This window comes from Rhinichthys klamathensis, unplaced genomic scaffold, assembly GCF_029890125.1.
Source record: "Rhinichthys klamathensis goyatoka isolate OS25496 unplaced genomic scaffold, OSU_Roscu_1.1 h1tg000006l_1, whole genome shotgun sequence".
Lineage (NCBI taxonomy): Eukaryota > Metazoa > Chordata > Actinopteri > Cypriniformes > Leuciscidae > Rhinichthys > Rhinichthys klamathensis.
In genome coordinates, this window is record NW_026606559.1 from 2,959,304 (window position 1) to 2,972,673 (window position 13,370).

Consider the following 13,370-nt stretch of genomic DNA (forward strand, 5'->3'; position numbering starts at 1 on the left):
TCGCTAAGATCAGATGCTTTCTTATGCTGTTTTCTCACCACTGTCATTTTTGTTGTGTGTTTATTTTGTTATTGGGAGGAAAGCACACAGTACAGTATTCACATATTCTTTCTAAACGTCGGTCTTAACAGCGTGGAGGCCGTCTGAATGTTTGTAATCAGTTTATACAGTAGCTGCAAAGGCATTTCTAGCTTCTTTTTACTTAGCGCAGGACAAAAAAAAGAACTTTGCTGTGAGAATATTGGAACACTTAAAGGGTTAGTTCACCCCAAAATGAAAATTCTGTCAGTAATTACTCACCCTCATGTTGTTCCAACCCCGTAAGACTTTCGTTCATCTTCGGAACACAAATTAAGATATTTTTGATTAAATCTGAGAGCTGGATCACTCCTCCATAGGCCTCTTAAGGGATCGAAACTGGCCGGCCCAGAAAAGTTAAAGACATCGTTAAAATAGTCCGAGTGACTACAGTGACTCAATCTTAAGTTTATCAAGCGACGAGAATACTTTTTGTGCGCAAAAAAACAAACAAAAATAACGACTTTATTCAACTATTCATTTCCTTCTCTGTTGGCCTCGAGATTTCACGTAATGAAACTGCACAACGCTTCTAGGTTGTACGTCACACGCATCACACACATGACCAGCGTCGGCCAATAGTGAGCCTATGTGTGACGTACAACACAGAACCGTTGAGCAGTTCCACTACGTTGTTACGGTTGTTATTTTTGTTAGTTTTTTTTGCGCACAAAAAGTATTCTCGTCGCTTGATAAACTTAAGATTGAGCCACTGTAGTCACTCGGACTATTTTAACGATGTCTTTAACTTTTCTGGGCCGGCCAGTTTCGATCCCTTAAGAGGCCTATGGAGGAGTGATTTGTGTTTCGAAGATGAACGAAAGTCTTACGGGGTTGGAACAACATGAGGGTGAGTAATTACTGACAGAATTTTCATTTTGGGGTGAACCATCCCTTTAATCATGTTCAGTCTCTTGTACGTTATGTATGCAACCACAAGCAAAAATTTGCTTGCTGCAGTTTACCTATTGGCTAGGTGTAGCTAATAACAAGGGTTTTTGAATTCTACATATAGTCCCTTTAAGGGGTTAATTGTTTTGATCAGGGCACATTGGGGATTTCATGGTTCACCTCATTCAGGGTTCAAAATTACGTCTTTTTGGTAACCAGTCAGATGACCATTCAGTCATTATCACCCTAAAGCCATTCCTAATGCCCCTTACAATGGAGGGTATTCAAAAGTGAATAGTAAAATATAATAGTGTTTCCAAGATGGACAATCACAGAATTTGTTGGGTTTGGATTTCCATAATCGTTTGTGTATGCCAAATAAAACAATTACATTATAGCTTTGACGTCTCTTAATCTTCAGCAGAAGAGAGAAATAAATCCCGCTGATTCTCTTGCGAGAAGTGAATCACAATTCCTACGTTGACTGTTTCAAGGCATGTGATTGGCTGTTCACTACTGATGTCACACTTTCATGTGCACATGCTCCATGAAGGCAGGATTAAACACTGAGTTGACAGAGAAAGTTGATGATATGGCACCAACAAAGCCTGATTTGTTTGGTTTGGTTTTGTCAACTTGTTCAAGGCAAGCTCACCACTACCAGTATAAAATGCATGAAAGATTTAGTGCTAAGCTGAGCTTCTGCCAGCCACCCCTACAGCAGAAGAGTTGTGGTCGATGAGAAAAGCATGTGGACAGTACGATGTCATGGAGATTAAATGGGATGAATGCTGGTATCTGTCTTCCAGATTGTTATTTATCTGTCTCCCAGGCACCTATCTCACCTGCAGTCTCTTATGTTGTAAAAGGAACAACTTTGTGACACCAATAGAAAACCTTAGTCAAATCAAGTCAAGTCACCTTAATTTATATAGAGCTTTTAACAATATGGACTGTTTCAAAGCAGCTTTACAGTGATAATAGGAAATTAAAGTAAATCAAGCGTAGTGTTAGTTCTGGCAGGTCACATTAGTCAAGCTCGCATCAGCTGATCCACGTCTACCTATAGGAATACGACGTCTATCACTGTATACATATATAAGCTCATTCAGTATTATCAGCAGCTATCGCGTTTCTAAGGAGCTAATTACCCTCCTCCATCCCCAGCTCCTCTCGTCCAGTCAGGATTTGGCATTCTGATTCCCCGGAATCAGACTTAAATTCTCTAATTACGTTGTCATTAAAATTAATTAATGATATATGCAATACATTCATGTTGGTTCTGTTCTGTTTACCCTAAGGGGGGTTATTGCTGCTCTCCCTGCTCTTATCCATGCTAGGCTGCATGGATGCGCAGGGAGTTCTCGGCAGGAACAGAACCATACCGCCAATCCAAACTGTATGCTAATTGTTAATCGTATTTGACGATAGTGGTCTGACAGAACAGAGCTTGTTTTGGCTTTACAGCAGGTCTAGAATAAAGTTATTGTCCAGCTAAAGTTAATTTTGATCGATTCACTTCCGTTGCAAAGATCATTAGTTATTAACTGAGGGTGATAAGATTAACCTAAGATGATCAAGGGGTGAAAATAAAAATGTATGTGAGTGGTGGTTAATTCAGACATTTTTGCACTCAAGAGGTGGTACAGAAGCTGCATCTGAAGTTGCATTAATGCTAACAATTAAAAACGGCAAAGAGGTTAATGTTTTCTTAATGCCACTGTCTTTATGAGTAAATCATGAGTGAATTTGGTCATTCAAACAGCTGATTTTATTCAGGAATGAACTGTGACTGTCTTTATGAATGACTCACTAGATTCTTTAAAAAATGCATATTAATTCAGGAACAAAAAGCAGCATGTGCAACGGTTCATTGGCGGAATAGAGCAAAAACAGACAATATTTACAATATTTTGTCTGAAATGTGACTCATGATATTAACGTCTCGGTTACGTATGTAACCCTAGTTCCCTGATAGGGAATGAGACGCTGCGTCAAACGCTGTGGGAACGCCCCTGCGTTGTGCGTCATGAAGCACGTATGGAATCAGCCCAATAAGGAGACGGAACGTCATAGGCGGGTGACGTCATCGACCAGGAAACTATAAAGCACCCCAAAAACACAAGCGCATCAGCTTCTGATAGGCCTGAAGGAGCGCTTAACGGGAATGCCGGGAGTATGGCAGAACGACGCAGCGTCTCGTTCCCTATCAGGGAACTAGGGTTACATACGTAACCGAGACGTTCCCTTTCAAGGGAACTTCGAGCTGCGTCAAACGCTGTGGGAACGCGAATACCCACGTCGCCATAGGAGCAAATGACCGTCATGTGAGATCTAGCGCACAGCGGACGAGAGCACCTGCACGGTGAAGACCATCCAGTCGCATCACAAACCTCACCCAGGGACACTCCTGACAATAAAGCTTTGGATGCAGCCATACTCCTAGTAGAGCGGGCTCGTACAGCCAAAGGTAAAGGCTGACCAGCCGACTCATAAGCACGTGAGATAGCCTCGACCACCCACTTGCTCATTCTCTATTTAGACGCAGGACACCCTTTCCTGGGTGGCCCGAAACATACAAATAAATGTTCTGATTTCCTCCACAGGGCAGCTCTGTGGACATAAGCGTCTAACGCCCTCACTGGGCAGAGCAAATTAAGTTTCTCCTGGTCTGACGACAGAAATGGAGGCGGACAGAAAGCCTGCAGTTCTGGTCTAACAACATTAGTAGGGACCTTAGGAACATAACCTGGCCTAGGGTATAGAAAAGCCTTAACCATACCAGGCGAAAATTCCAGGCACGAACTGCTGGCCTCAGCCTCAAAGTGCCACGAAGGAAGCGAGTTATAAGCGGGTGTCTCCCAAGAGAAACTCCACTGAAAGGGACGTGGTAAGCAGCCAGTGCCGCCACATACACCTTTAGTGTGGAGGGGGATAACCCTGTGGAGAAACGCTCCTGCAGGAATTCCAGCACTGCACCCACTGGGCAGTTAACTGGGTCCTACAGGTGTTCTCCATACCAAGAAGTGAAAAGTTTTCACTTCAAAGGCATATAGCTTCCTCGTGGATGGAGCTCTGGAGTGAAGGATGGTCTCAACAACCTCGGTTGAGAGACCGAAATCTAAGAGCTGGGCCCCCTCAGAGGCCAAGCCCACAGTTTTCTATAACTCTGGGCGGGGGTGAAATATCATGCCGCCCGCCTGAGAGAGTAGATCCCTCCTGACCGGGAGCTCCAAAGGAGAGCCGTCCAGGAGAGAAACCAGGTCCGCAAACCATACTCGGGCCGGCCAGAACGGGGCTACTAATAGTAGGCTGACCCCGTCCCGGCGAACCCTCTCCAGAACTCCTGGTAGCAGAGCAATCTGGGGAAAAGCGTACAGACGTGACCTCGGCCACGGCTGCACCATAGCGTCCAACCCCAGAGGGGCTGGATGACTGAAGGAGAACCATAGACGACAGTGCGATATCTCCTTGGAAGCGAATAGGTCCGCCTCGGCGCGACCGAAACTCAACCCAAAGGAGCTCCACCACCTCGGGGGTGGAGTCTCCATTCCCCCGGCCTCGGCCCCTGCCTCGACAGAGAGTCCGCTACCACATTCAAATACCCAGGAAGATACATTGCTCTCAGTGATAGTAACTTCCCTAGGGACCACAGGAGGACCTGACGGGCCAACTTGTAAAGCCGGCGAGACCGCAGGCCCCCCTGACAATTTATATAAGAGACCACCGACGTGTTGTCTGACTGAACTAGCACATGATGACCTCTCAGGTCTGCTAGGAAGTGTTTCAGAGCCTGAAACACCGCCAACATCTCTAGACAATTTATATGCCCTGATAGATGATGGTCCTGCCACAGACCTTGGGCTGGACGACCACTCATGACCGCCCCCCACCCTGTGAGGGAAGCATCCGTCGTTAGCTTTACGCGACGACAAAGAGCCCCCAGCACAGGATCTTTGGATAGGAACCAAGTTTCTTTCCACAAGACCAGAGCACGAAGGCAGCGCTGCGTGACTTTGATCGTGCGGAGTGGATTTCCCCTCGGGGAGAATCCCTTGGTCCTGAGCCACCACTGCAGCGGTCTCATGTACAACAGGCCAAGGTATAACGTTGGACACTGCTGCCATCAAACCCAACAGTTTCTGAAACTGCTTTACAGTGAGTAGCTGGCCTAGCTTTACTGTTTTAAGGCTGAAGAATCAAAGCGATGCGGGTGACCTAATCCCAAACAACGCCCAGAAAAGTGGTCTCCAGGGAAGGAGATAAACACTTTTCTTCGCATTCAGCCTCAACCCCAACTTCCTGATATGCGCGAGGACGACATCTCGATGTCGAACCGCCATCTGCTCCGTAAAGTTCGGGGAGATAGCTAGACCGAACGGACAACATGACATCATGACTTTGCGTAAACATACACGCCACTTTCAATTCAAGTGGCGTGTTATCTATACGCATTTTGAGCTATCCGCGTGTATGTCCACGCCGAAATCTTTTGCGTGTATGTCTACGCCATTAAATGTCCGAGTGATTCCGCGTGTATGTGTACGCCGTTAAATGTCCGAGCGAAACGAAGCAAAATCTATATCTACATCTGTGGAGCGATATTTCTTTTCCTAGGATGGTAGGAGAAGACTCATAAATGGTATTAACCCCAGTGACGGGTAGGTTTAGGGACGGGGTTGGGGTAGGTCATATATTTATATATACATAATACAGTAATATAACGTTAAGTCAAAGGCGTTGATAAACACGCTGAAAAGCGATTATGCGTGTTGATAGCACGCCAAAAATGAAAATACGAATTGGCGTGTCATACATACGCCATTTCATGAGATCAGTCTGGAACGGAAGAACCCTATGCTGGAATGCCTTGCCCCCGAAGGCAAACCTCAGGAACTTCCTGTGTTGTGGAAGTATGGAAATGTGGAAGTAAGCGTCCTTTAGATCTATCGTGACAAACCAGCCCTCGGACCTGATTTGTGACACGACCTGCTTGATAGTGAGCATCTTGAATTGAGCTTCCCTACCGAGCGATTTTATAGGCGCAAATCTAAAATTGGACGCAACCCCCCATCCTACTTTGGAACGATGAAATATCGGCTGTAATAACCTAGCTCCAAACTGGGAGGAGGAACCCGTTCTATAGCCCCCTTTTGAAGGAGCGTTTTCACCTCTTGTTCCATTACCAGAGCCTGCTCGGGGCCCACACTATGGGCAGAACCCCTCTGAGTTTCAGTGGACGACACCTAAATTGGATCGCATAACCTCTTACTACTGTCTCCAGGACCCACTGAGATATTCTTGGAAGGCTTTTCCACTCTGCCAAACAAATTCTACTAAGGGTACCAGTCTCTCGAGACTGGTCTCTGGTGTAATTTGAGCAGCAAACACAGCGCCCTGTAACGGCGCACCGGCAGGGAACAACTGGTTTGACCGCTCTGAGACCCTCCTCAGAGGGAGCGAGCGTCCCTCGGGAAAGCACTCGCTGGGACCGTCTACGCCCCGGCATGAAGGCGGGGTTGGCAGAACGGGCCCCTGAGGGCACCGAGGAAGAATGGGCACCGTAAAAAGAGGTGAACACCTTTCTCCCTCGATGGGGACCACCCTCAGTGTCAGAGGCGGCGAGCGTCCCTCGGGGAAGCGCTCGCCGGGACCGTCTGCGCCCCGGCATGAAGGCGGGGTTGGCAGAACGGGCCCCTGAGGGCACCGAGGAAGAATGGGCACCGTAAAAAGAGGTGAACACCTTTCTCCCTCGATGGGGACCACCCTCACTTTTTTTTTTTTTTTTTTTTTAGAGGAGGAGGCGAGCGTCCCTCGGTAAAGCGCTCGCCGGGACCGTCTGCGCCCCGGCATGAAGGCGGGGTTGGCAGAACGGGCCCCTGAGGGCACCGAGGAAGAATGGGCACCGTAAAAAGAGGTGAACACCTTTCTCCCTCGGTGGAGACCGCCCTCAGCATAACCAATATAACTGGCCTCAAAACAGTTCTATTGCTTTATATATATATATATATATATATATATTATATTATATTATATTTATTTTACAAAAAGCTTTGGCTGAGAGTGCCGCGTCTGGTCCCACTGTCCAGCAGGGGGAGCGCGAGACGCGATACTCTGCTTTGCTGCGCCTATGCGATGAGCTCGTGGACGGCCGGGGCTGCTCCCGCCCAGCAGCCCCGTGGACGTGAACTTTTAATGGAAGAAACCTTTTAAAAGCTGCTGCCTGCTTCTTTTCTTCCTGAACTTATCAATGACAGTATTAACTAAGTCACTGAATAACCCCGCAGGGGAGAGAGGATCATCTAAAAGAAAGCTTTCTCTTTCTGTTTCATGTTGAAAAAAATCATTTTACCACAAATCGGCAGCCTGACGCAGTTCTCGAACCACATCAGTACTGCCTCCTCACTCACGCTCACGTCCTTTAGCAAATCAGCCTGGCATATTCCTGCAATATAGACATTGTATGCAGACACGACGCAGCCTGACCTGCCGCCAAATACACTTTACAAAGCCGAAATATTTCATAATGGCTTGGAAGGTAATGCCGGTGCTTTAAATGACAATGCAGCCTCGGAAGAGAGATAGCTCGCAAGCGTCTCTTCTACCCGCGGCAAAGCGCCGTCTTTTCTTTTCAAAACCCTAGCCCCCGCTAAAACTGAATATGTGAATGATTGGGGGCTAAAATTATATCAGAAGCCTGCTTCTTCCATAATCTCGACACCTCAGTATGGAGATCATGAAAAAAAAACGGCAAGCACCGGCATGGAGGTTGCACACGGGAAGGGAGAAATCTTTCATCTAACTTAGATTTAATAACAGACTCCTGCCTATAGCCACTGGCCACTCAATGCTTAGTTCTGATACAGCTCGAGTGAGAACCTCCATGAGCTCTTCGCTTTCGGGAGTGTTAGGTGGCGAGTCCTCCACATCTCCCACGTCAATACTGCTATTTTTATCTCCTAGTTTTTATAACAAACGTTAGATAGTTGCAGTACTGGTGCCTCAGCCCGGGCGGAAGAAACCGCAGAGCGTGCTTCCAAACCGGGCTGAGACACTGGATCTAACAGGTAAAGGCAGAGATAAGGCAGAGCCCGTCTCTAACCCCGCTGAAAGATCCATTTGCGATCCCCACGATAAGCGTCGCCGCTCAGCCTCGGCAGAAGCGGGACTCGAACCGCGGGGAGCGCGCACCGAGCACTCTCCTCAAAGAGCGCCCGGCGGGAGCGGAGCGTCCATAACAGACGCTCGCAATGCTCGCAGCCAGCTCCCTCGAGAGCTGACTGGGCATGCTGCACTCCCAAACAAACAGCACAAAGAACGTGTGTATCCCCGCCCGTTAGGTAGCGCGAGCAGGGAGGAAGACACTTCTTAAAGGACAACTCCGGTGCAAAATGAACCTCGGGTGTAATAACACATTGGTACAGACTAAATCGTTCCCTGAGATTTTTTTCATGATAATCGAATGTAAAGAGTTTTATCTCTAAAAACAGTTTAGCTTATAACGCTAGTATATTGGGCATCGAGTAAGCAAAAAGAGATCGCTAGTTAATACCATTAACAAGGCTCAAATTAGCCCCACACTAACACGGTGGCATAATGAGTGTCCTTACATGCAAATCGAAGCATTGAGAACTTTGTAAGTGTATAGACAGTTTAATAAGAAGATACTTTACACAGACAGTACAGCTAGCGCATACAGACAGGACCCATCTTGGAAAACAGTCTCGATCAGTCAAACCACGAACACGGTGATACGTGAGCTGAACTGTGACTTGGAATCTCATATGGTCCGTTGTTTCCGGAAGAAAGCACTGAGCGCATAAGAGAAGCACTGAACGCAACAGAGAAAATAAAAAAATAAATATAATTTATCTTATCTTCAATATCTACACGTACTGTTCGCTCACCTTCGTGGTTCGATTGATCGAGACTGTTTTCCAAGATGGCTGCTGTCTGTATGCGCTAACTGTACTGTCTGTGTAAAGTATCTTCTTATTAAACTGTCTATACACTTACAAAGTTCTCAATGCTTCGGTTTGCATGTAAGGACACTCATTATGCTGCCGTGTTAGTGTGGGGCTAATTTGAGCCTTGTTAATGGTATTAACTAGCGATCTCTTTTTGCTTACTCGATGCCCAATATACTAGCGTTATAAGCTAAACTGTTTTTAGAGATAAAACTCTTTATATTCGATTATCATGAAAACAAATCTCAGGGAACGATTTAGTCTGTACCAATGTGTTATTACACCCGAGGTTCATTTTGCGCCGGACAACAAACATGAACAGAAGTCTGGAAGATGTAAACCAGAGGTGCTGTCGTCGATAATCTCAAACAGCCAGATCACTGCTTTTAAAGTATGTATGACAACTCCATGTTCTGATGCTTCATTTGCTTACTTTTCCTGAGGTTGTATTTATTTATTTATATAAATAATTTATTGGTATTTTTACTTTTTCTTCAATAATGCACCAAACTGGATATCAAAAGCGTATCACTGTATGTAAATGTATATCATGTTACAGTTTGTAACATTTTTTTGTGCTCAGATTTAAAACAATGTTGAGGGAGACATAACTTCAGTGAGACAAGAACTTAGTTAGTCTCCTAAGTTGTCAAAGTGTCAAGAAACTGCGTTGATATATTTAAAAATGGTTCAGCTCAACATATTTTGACTTTAGTACATCTTTTATATGTGCATATCCTAATTGATATTATTGAATTCATTATTTGTGGTTCTTCAGTTCTTTGCTGTGCTGTATTAACAAAAAGAGCTTCATTAGTTTAAAGGAGATATATATATATATATATATATATTTTTTTTTTTTTACTAAAAAAAAAAGAAGCTATTCTGTCCTTTTTATTGTTTTCCTTGTATTAAGAAAATGTAAAAAGTTGTTACACTTTATTTTAAGGTGTCCTTTTTACAGTGTAATTATTAATTTAAGACATGAGTAGTATTAATCTACTACAGAAACTACATCTACATGTACTTATTAGGGTTAGGATTTGGTTTAGAGTTAGTGTTAGTTGCATGTAATTGTAAAAAAAAAACTAGAGTTTTATTTTTTTTAGAGAGGAAGACTTTTCTAAACTCGTTAAATCATCTAAATCAACAACATGTATGTTAGACCCTATACCGACTAAGCTATTGAAAGAGATGCTTCCAGAGGTCATAAATCCTCTTCTTAATATCATTAATTCATCTTTGTCATTATGATACGTACCAAAAAACTTTTAAGGCGCCTATGATTAAACCGCTTGTTAAAAAACGCAACTTGATCCTACAGAATTAGTCAATTACAGGCCGATCTCGAATATTCCTTTTCTGTCAAAGATACTAGAAAAGGCAGTATCCTCACAACTATGTTCCTTTTTAGGAAGAAAGGATATCTACGAGGATTTCCAGTCAGGATTTAGACCGTACCATAGTACGGAGACAGCTCTCATTAGAGTTACAAATGATTTGCTCTTATCATACGATCGTGGTTGTATCTTTCTATTAGTGTTACTGGATCTTAATGCTGCATTTGACACTATCGACCACAACATTCTTTTAAATATTGTTGGCATTAGTGGAATTGCACTAGCATGGTTTAAATCATACTTATCTGACCATTATCAGTTTGTAGCAGTAAATTAAGAGATGTCTTATCGATCACAAGTTCAGTATGGCATACCACAAGGCTCAGTACCAGGACCGTTGCTGTGCACTCTGTGCATGCCACCCTTGGGAGATATCATTAGGAAGCATGGCATTAGTTTTCACTGTTATCCTGATGATACTCAGCTCTATATTTCTTCACGACCTGACGAAACTTACCAATTTACAAAATTAACGGAATGCATAGCTGATATAAAAAAATTTGGATGACTAGTAATTTCCTACTACTTAATTCTGAAAAAACTGAGATTCTAATTATTGGACAAAAAAACGTCCACACGTAATAACCTAGAATACTGTCTAACAATTGATGGCTGCTCTGTTAAGTCTTCGTCGTCGGTTAGGAACCTGAGTGTGCTCTTTGATGTCAATCTTTCATTTGAAAGACACGTTTCTAGTATCTGTAATACCAAATTTTTCTATCTTAAAAATATATCTAAATTACGTCATATTCTCTCAATAAAAAATGCGGAACAGTTAGTTAATGCGTTCATGACATCAAGGCTAGATTATTGTAATGCTTTACTGGGTGGTTGCCCTGCATGCTTAATAAACAAATTACAGCTTGTCCAAAACACAGCAGCTCGACTTCTCACTAGAACCAGGATGTATGACCATATTAGCCGGGTTCTGTCAACACTGCATTGGCTCCCTATTAAACATTGTATACATTTTAAAATATTGCTGATTACTTACAAAGCACTAAATGGTTTAGCTCCCCAGTACTTGAGCGAGCTCTTAACGCATTATACTCCTTCACGTCTATTGCGATCTCAAAATTCCGGCCAGTTGATAATAGAATATAAAATCGACTGCTGGCGGTAGATCCTTTTCCTATTTAGCACCAAAACTTTGGACCAGTCTTCCTAACATTGTCTGGGAAGCAGACACACTCTGTCAGTCCAAATCTAGAGTAAAAACACTTCTCTTTGACCTAGCAAACACATAACACATTATAAACTTATATATTTCAATGTTATGCTGCATAGATTAGGTCAGCCAGAACCGTGAACACTTCCCATAAATCTTGATGTACTCGTTACATCATAAGAAGGATGGTGTCTACGCTCTCTCTGTTTATACCGAGGTTTACCGCAGTCCGCCATATCCAGGCCGTATCCAGATCTGATGAAGGACCTGCGTCTGGACACGACGACAACGCAGTCCTGAAGTGCCAAAGTCTCTCCCCTGTGAAGGCCTCCTTCCCTTCCCTTTATCTCTGTACAGATAAAACATTGTCAAAATGATTCCAGTTCACATGGCTACGTGGAAGCGATAAATAATTCTGTATTGAATTTTTAAGGCCAGACAAGTAATTTGTTGAGGTCAATTTGAAAAGAAAGACTACACGCCTGCACGCATATTTGTTAAAACGCGCATACCTATAGACTAAACACGTAATACGCATGAGCACCCTGTAGCGTTTTCACGGGTTTGTGTTTTTGACGTTTGCGCAGAGATAACCTTTTTTTTCAAAATTATTTATGGCTTGCACCTTGGAACCCATTTCAAGGTTTGCGTTCTCGAGCCACCAGGCACTATTGACACTGTCCAAAATCAGTGTCAAAATCAGTATTATAAAAGTGATACTTTCCATTATCTCTAAAACATTTTTTTTGCATTAATTTTAAATTGTTGTGAAATAACAAAGTATCACTGTCCCCAATTCTGCTGTCATTCATTACTATCCTTTAAACCATTTGCATAGATCTTTCAGTTTACATTTGGTGTCATGGAAATAATCATAATAATAAAAAAGTGACAGAGGAGCACATCTTTTCCAGTCAGAATATCACAATATCTGGTTAAATTGTTTAGTTCGGGTTCAAGTTCAGGTTTATCAAACTTTATTTCTCTCTAAAAAGAGGAAAAAAATCATTACTATCACACATAAAGCTTGATCATGGCCAAGGATCTTTATTCCAGGATATGTGATAAATGTTTTACCTAGTTTGAGGTTTCATTTTTCAAGATTTCTGAAATAAATCAAAAGTACTCCTACTGTACTACAGTGTCCTACTACATCTATCGGAGATTAATAAACCATATTGAACAGAATTTCATAAAGGGTAAAATGGTGACTATAAGACTCCTCACCTACTCTAAATTGGGTGCATCTTCTTTTCACACAGCAAAAGTTGAAGGAAGAGCGTGAGGCCAAGAGAGCACAGCTGGACAGCAGACATGACTATGTTCTCAGCATTGTGTCCTCTTGTGTGGGTCTGGAGAAGGCTGAAGTTGAAGATGCGATACTGGAGGGCACACAGGTTAACAATATTCCACATACATACTTGAAGGTTTTGAAGACCATGTTTTTCACATTTTATAGTCAGGAAGTAACAGATTGCTAGCATTTGTTAGTATAGTGATTACTCAAGTTTTTTTTTTAACAATATTATGTCTGATCGTTCAGATTGAGCGGATGGAGCAGTTCTTTGCTGTTGATGGCCTTTCTCACCTCATTTTATACTACCAAGACACAGAGCCTGTGGATACAGGTTAGTAAAGCCTGCGAATCTCACAATAATGTCCATGTCATAATTCACCCCAAATTCAAAAAAGTAATATTAAAAAAAAAATCAACCTAATGGCTCATTGAAAAAAATGTGCCTCTACCTACATGTTTGCAGAACTCCAAAAAACGTAACCATATCTCTGGATCATTGCAGTTTCCATCTAAAATGACATTCTATGTAATAGAGTGCCGAAGTTACGACGTCACTCTGTAGGCCAAAA

General features: G+C 43.2%; 1 protein-coding gene across 1 annotated transcript in view; it reads left to right on the plus strand.

Moving 5' to 3' along the window:
• dnah5 (dynein, axonemal, heavy chain 5) overlaps positions 1–13,370 on the plus strand; it is a 171,460-nt gene that overhangs the window by 12,554 nt on the left and 145,536 nt on the right. The window contains exons 2-3 of the mRNA XM_056257650.1: positions 12,767–12,901; positions 13,048–13,132. Coding sequence (XP_056113625.1) covers positions 12,767–12,901; positions 13,048–13,132 — 220 coding nt within the window. The remainder of the gene's footprint in view (positions 1–12,766; positions 12,902–13,047; positions 13,133–13,370) is intronic.